General features: G+C 64.3%; 1 protein-coding gene across 1 annotated transcript in view; it reads right to left on the minus strand.

Moving 5' to 3' along the window:
* Positions 1–6807, minus strand: part of ZNF516 (zinc finger protein 516) — a 15865-nt gene extending 9058 nt beyond the window's left edge. The window contains exons 1-2 of the mRNA XM_015590839.2: positions 5702–6807; positions 581–685 (exon numbers count right to left, since the gene is read on the minus strand). Of these exons, the coding sequence (XP_015446325.1) occupies positions 581–685; positions 5702–6554 (958 nt within the window). The 5' untranslated portion in view covers positions 6555–6807. The remainder of the gene's footprint in view (positions 1–580; positions 686–5701) is intronic.
* Between the last annotated feature and the right edge of the window lie 9 nt (positions 6808–6816).

The raw sequence follows: 6816 nt of genomic DNA on the forward strand, positions 1-6816 counted from the left end.
GCTGAAGGAGCCGCCCCGAGGACATGACCAGCAGCGTGACGGGACCGTCCTGCGCGTCACTTACCACTGGGCCCGTCATCCTGCAGCAGGCCGCTTCCCGCGACCCTTCACGCTTCCGAGACAGAAGCCTCCAGCCTGCCCTTGGGTGCTGTGTGGGTCGCGGCCACCGCCCTCAGCCCGACACGGCCTCAGGCAGAGCTTTATGGAAAGACGGGGACCCACGTCCACCTCCGACCGGCCCAGAGGGGCCCGGGCAGGGCCCGCGGGGGAAGCCGAGCTGCGTGCGGGTTCGGTGTGCGCTGGCGGCAGCGCATTCGTGTCTGAGGAGCCCACTCCCCGTGACGGGACGCTGGCAAACGGGCTCCTCCCCGTCACACTGCACAGCACACGCGTGCAGGGAAAACCCATCTCGGACGCTGGACGCCGGAGTGTCCGGTGCGCGGTCACAGAGGGTGCGTCACCCACGGCCCGCAGGGCCCGGGGCCTCGGCACGCCGCGGACTGTGGAGAGCAAAGCCACCCGCAAAGGGCACCCCCCGCTCCCCCTGGGCACGCGGACGGCGGGGCGAAGCAGGAGGTACCTGAGTGAGCCCGCATGTGGGCGCGGAGGTGGCTGGGCTGGTGGAAGCGCTTCCCGCACTCGGTGCAGACGAAGTCTCCCGGGCGGGCCTGCGTCCGGGGCGTCCCTGTGCGGTGGGGGCCGGGCGGGGGAGAGGAGAACACCGTTAGTCTGTCTGACGCCGTGACGGACGCGCCCTCGGGCCCTGGGGGACCGCTGTCAGCCTCCCGCCAGGCTCCGCTGACGGCCCGGGCACGCGCAGGGCCGCGAGCGCGCGTCCACTACAGCGAATGAAAGCCTGGCCCTGTGACTCGCCCGCGACACGCCCGTGATGCTTCCGCACCGGCCGCTGTCAGGTGTGCGGGCTCCGAGTGGCTGGACGCTCGCCCGGCCATCGTGGGCTCTGTCGGGGCACGGCAGGCAAACCGAGTGACACAGCGTGGCCACACCGCGCATGGAGACGCGGAGCCAGCAGGGCCGAGCCATCGACACCCACCCACCAGGCCCTTGCTGTGGCCCCAAGGGGCCAAGAGGGGACACCTGGGAATGAGCCCTACTTAGTACACTGGCCTCATCGGCCCTCTGCTCCTGACCCACGCTCAGCTTTGCTGGAAAACGGACGCAGACGACGCTGACCTGTCTTCCTGCCTTTCGTGTCCGGTCCCTCTGAAGAAAAGGCTACACCTCACGGGGGCGGCTCCCAGAGGCCGCCCTGAGCCCAGGTTGCCCAGGCAGGCCCCACAGTGACTCAACTCAGCGAACGAACGAGAAACAAAACACCGAACACTGAGGAGGAGACGCGGCAGCTGCTGTGACACGCGTGTGAGGTGCTGGCCGGGCCGGGCGCGGGGGACCCGAGTCCCACGTCTGAACATAAAACCCAGATGGAAGGGGGCAGAGGTCCCATCCAAGCAGCTCCTCCCTGTCCTGATCCTGACGCCTCAGCAGATGGAGAGCACGAACCCCTTCGCCGTCGCGGACGGCGGGGAAGGACACGCGCGGGCGGAGCCCGAGCCGTCAGGGGAGCTCGCCAGGCCTCACGTGACACAGCACGGACGCAGCCCGGCAGGCGTTAGAGAACTTGCTCACGAAGTTCTCAGGCCCCCACTGGCTCGTGCGGGGACACACGTGATCGGGACACGTTTCAGTCAATACTCGTCCAGTGTCACCGACGGGAACTCTCCCGCCGAGGGTGACAAGGTGCCCATTCACTGCAAAACGTGCAAATCGTGACCAGCCCACTGACCACAGGTGCCCGCCTGTGGTTCTGCTTCCCAGGGCTGTACCCAAGTGAGTTGCTGGGGTTTCGGAAAGCTCAGCGGGGCTGTCCCCACCGACAACGTGTGCTGGGCCTCCTGAGGGCGCCCAGACAGCCCGCACAGAGGTGAGCATGCACACCTGCTGTGCGTGCAAAGCGCATCCCCACTGTCGGCTTTGTCAACGGCTACCGAACTGTGTCTTCCAGGAACACCTTCCTGCCCCTCGCTTCTAAATCCCGGCTTTAGAAGCGACCTGTCCCCAGCCCTCCACGTGAGCACCGTCCCCAGGCCCCACGGACACCACGCCTGACAGCACCCGTGCCGCACACCCGCCCACATCTACAGCAGAGTCTAACTGCAGCCACGCAGGACACTCGTGACGACAGTGACAGACCACAGGGCACCCCGTCTCGCGTTCACAGTGTTCAAAAACTAAATCGTCATAATACTGTTTTCTAAGAAACTCTTCTAGCGATTTCCTGTCCAAACTAGCTGCAAAAAAAAACGGCGCTTCTACGCACGCATTATTCCCTTGAATTAAGTTTGCATCAGTGTGTGCACACGCCGCACACACGCACACGCACACACACTGTGTTCCCCTGCGCTTTATCATCTCGTTTCCTCTTTGCTTTTAAAGAAAAGACCCTTGCCCTTCGTGGCCAGTAACGTGCCCGCACCCGAGTGACTCCAGAGGCCACACGCTGGGTGTGAGCTGAAGACTCTGGTGGGCGAACGCCTCCAACGCGCTGGCCTGGAAAGCCGGGTGTGCGTGGCAGGTGCGCCCGGAGGTGGGGAAGGGGCCTGGAGCTCCGGGGGCCCGCCAGGCTCCCTCCTGTGAGGCGGTCTGCGGAGTCTGAAAAGGCTCGCATGAAGCACGAGGCTTCCGCCACCGTCGCGCTGACGTGTCTCCGCCGTAAGTGGTCATGTCAAGTCTCGCTACGCGCGGTTCACGCAGTGCTCCGTCTGGCACTAGCCCGTCGTATCGCTTCTCGGTTTTTGTTCCCAAACCCGTACTATCGAGTAACGCGGGCCGCAGAGCCTGCAAACACAGAGGACTCAGTATCCTGTCGTCGCTCTTCCAAGAAACCACTCACGTCACGCACGCACGCACCTCCAGACTCGGCAGCCACACCGAACACCGATTACGGAAACACAGCGCTGTTCGTCCTTCGAGGGTGAGCCGAGGCCCTGAGTGACGGGACCACGGTCCTTTCCACGTCACTCCTCCCTCGTCTGGCAGGATTTCTACGCGAACGTCACTCAGCGAGAACATGTGTGGAAAGGTCTCTGAGAATTATGACACCTTCTGAAAACCCTGATGCGTCAGAGACGTCGGCAAAGTCCTCCATCTAAAAGCACCCACTGCCAAGGTCAGAGGACCTCACCCCAGCCCCGCGACGCTTGCGGACACAGCAGGTGGGCGGCCGGCCGCTGGGAGAGTCTCTTCCCCATGTTTCTGCCCCCCCCCCCAAGGTGATGCGACAGCAACACCTGAACCAGTGGCCTGCCTAGAAGTGACCCTCACTCTGCAGATGGCACCGCACCAGGACACACAGAGCACGTCTGACAACAAAGATCCAAAAAGTGCTGGCGGATTCGTGGGATAAAGTCCAAAAATGGTTCAGGACAGCAGTGAATTAAATAAGATTCTGGAGGCACGAAGCGAAACTCGGTGACCACGTGCTCGAGGAGGAGCAGGTGCCGCACGCACGGGGAAACAGACGCTCGGGAACGCAGTGGGGACACATTCGGGGACGTGTCCACGATGCCAACTCTGGCCGCACAGAGTCCCTAAGCTGGCAGCAGGACCCGAGGCCCCGTGAGGGAGCATCCGCCCTCGGCCACGCCACGGCTGCTGGACTTTCTGCCGGCTCCGTCACACACAGAGTGCTACCAGCACACCTCCGAAGCGGGGAAGGGGACCCGCGCAGGTTCAGGGGCTCGAGCAGCAGAGGGGACCCAGGGAAGGCAGACAGCCGCGCTGAAGACTGCCACGTGGAAGTCTCCCAGCTGGTTCCGAGTGGCCACCACCGTGAGACCAGGGCCGACAAGAGGGCTGTCTGGGGGAAGGGTCCCTCCAGGGTAGGTCAAGCCATGTGGCCTCGCGGGGGCCGATAAGGGATTCACACCAGCTGATCACTAAACACGGAAACAGCGACACTAAAACCGCACTCCACAGCACGGAATGGCCAGAACGCTGACGGCTTCCGCCACGGACGGGGGACACCGCGATCGCCGACGCCCCCTGCCGGCCTCTGGGGCACGCCGCAGGAGGGCAGACAGCCGAGACCACGTGCACGCTTCACGGACAACTGGGCACGTGACACCTGTAAACGTAAGTGTTTAACTTCTGCTTAGAAAAACAAAGCCTTAGAACCGTTTATTTTAAAAATTTTTAAGGAAAAGGAAAACGTTTCAAGCTACTCTATTTCAATTTCTTTCACCCGAAATGCACAGCCCTTAACTTCAAATCCAGTTCTTTTGGGGGAGAAACCTAGCAGGCAGCAACGCAGGCCACAGGCAGCACACAGAGCCTCCAAAGAGCGGGCAGGACGCGCACCAGGTCTCAGCCTGCGGGTCCATCTGTGTGATGCCTGCAGGCACCGGCGTGTGACCAACCACATCGCAAGCCCAGCGCCCTGAGGGGCGGACGCCACTGCAACTGGTGCAAACCTGCAGCTCGCTCGCAGGGCGTGCAGTCACAGGGGCCTGGGTGGAAAGCTGACGGCCACCAGGAACACAGGCACCCGCTGACTCACACCTGTCGTCTCGTGTCTAAAACTTCCCAGCTTCGGAGTTCAAGAAAATCCCCCCTAAAGAACTGAGGCTGGCTCCCACCTTGCGGGGACACCCAACACACTCGCACCCCACTTCCTCACAGACAGCCTGCACCAGGACCCGGGCCAGCCTCAAACAAGGACGACCCGGGCCAGCCTCAAACAAGGACGCCACCAGCGCCATCTCGATGGCTGGGGAACGCCCGAGTTTTCTCCCAGCCAAAAAACTCCTCATTTTTCTCTAAGGGTGACGAGAACCAAAGGCATCGCCTGCCGGGCCGAGCTGGCTCCAGGCACCCGTGGGTGCAGGTAAGGTTCCAGAGTCACAAGAGAAGACCAAGGACTTAGCGAAGGATCTGCACTTGTCCACTGGGATGTCACACACGGTGGATCCAGGTGCCTCTCCACTGACAGTGGCCCCCGAACCCTGAACCACGGCCCCCAGAGTGCTTCCAGCTTCCTGGGCTTTGAACTGGATCTCAGAGGACACCGTAACTGGTGACCTGATGCAGAAAAGTACAGGGGCGTGTGTCCAGGCTGTCCACGGCCAGTGAGGACAGCCCAGGGGCGAGCTCACGGCCTGAGCTCCTGGGAAACACCTGGCTCTCCCAGTGGGCCCGGGGTGACATGAGAACCGTGACCAAGGGCATCGCGGCTGACGGAGCGCGTGGGGACAGCTGGCCCTGTCGCTGCTACCGTGTCACCGCCGAGGTGCTGGCGGCAGAGGGAGACAGAGCTCTAACAGGAGTCCATCCCCCACGCTTCACATGGTGCGCTCATAACCCGCAAGGCTGGGCTGACTGACAGCGGATGTGTATGAAACTGAAACTCAGCCGCTTCCAATGAATGGTCACGTCTTCTCGAACAGAAGAGACAATGTGCATGCCCCGTGCAAAGTGCCAACAAGGCTACCTGCTGCCATCACAGATCAGCATGGAAGAGAGGGACCCACACCCCACATAAACACGCAAGCGTGGGGGAAAGCCGCGGGCCCGCTGACATCAGGCAGGAGCCCAGATGGGGCGGCTCCGATGAGCTCATGGGAGGCTCCTGCAGGGGTCCCTGGGCCCATGCGCTCCGTGGCGGGGAGCAGGCCCCATGGCTTACCTCTGTGCTCTCGTGCAGAGCCACTGGCGCCCCAGCTCTGGTAGAGCGTGGTGAAGTCCCTGGGGATGCATGTCTTGAAAATGCTGAGGATGTCCACATGCTTCTCGTGGCCCCCGGGCGGCTCCTGCCGGGCGGCCTGTGGGGTGGGTGGGGTCTGCAGAGCCGTGTCCCCCCGGCAGCCCGGGCCAGCCGTGGAGGCGGGGAGGGCCAGGCCGTCGCCCTTCGCATGCAGCTGACCCAGAGGCTGAGGGCTGAATTTGGCTTTCAGTGGTTCCAGGACACTGTGCTTACTTGGGGGGCCACCGCCAGCCCCCGCCGGTGGGACGACATACTTATCCCCCAGCCGGCCGGGGGCTGGGGGCTGGGAGCCTGCACGGGCGATGACGGTGGGTGTGGGCGTGGCACTTCTGCTGAAGCCACCGCCCGCGGACCCGGGTCTGGGGCCGGCCTCCTGCTTGGGCCTGTGTGGGGGCAGCTGGGCCGGGGAGCCGTGTTGCTCGGGACCGTGGCCAGGCTTGGTCTGCCGAGGCCCCTCGGGGCTGGCCGTCCAGAGTGCGCAGGGGCCCCCGGGGTGGCCCTCCCTGCTCCGAGGCGTGCCGGTGGCCCGTGCCACCCCAGCCGTGGGTGAGCAGCTGCCGCTGGGCCCCGGCGCCCCGGCCGGCCCCTGAGTGCGTGTGAAGCGGGCGATGGGCAGCGGCTGGCACTCTCTGCCCCCGAGGGCGGGCGGGGGGCCGGTGCGTCCGCTCCGGACAAGGAACACCAGGTTGTTCCTGATGCTTCTGTGACCGTTGGGCTGGACCCACTGGGGGGCCACAGAGGTGCAGCTGACCCGGTGCCAGACGCGCTGGTGCATCCACAGGACCTCGGGGTAGTAGGTCTGGTGGCTGCAGTAGGGACACAGGTGGACGGCCAGGGACGCCCGCAAGGAGGCGGCCAGGTCCTTGTGGCCGGGGTCGCCCCGGGTCGACAGGTGGCTGAGGTCCAGCGGGGTCAGGTCTGCGGCCGCGGGACGCCCCCGGCTGTGCGCGTCCCCAGGCTCCTCCTTCCGGGGGGAGAGCCGCAGACCCGCTCCTTCCCCAGAGCTCTGCTCTGAGCGCAGAGGGGACGCCGCGCGG

Source organism: Pteropus alecto, unplaced genomic scaffold (assembly GCF_000325575.1).
Source record: "Pteropus alecto unplaced genomic scaffold, ASM32557v1 scaffold14, whole genome shotgun sequence".
NCBI classification, from domain to species: Eukaryota; Metazoa; Chordata; class Mammalia; order Chiroptera; family Pteropodidae; genus Pteropus; species Pteropus alecto.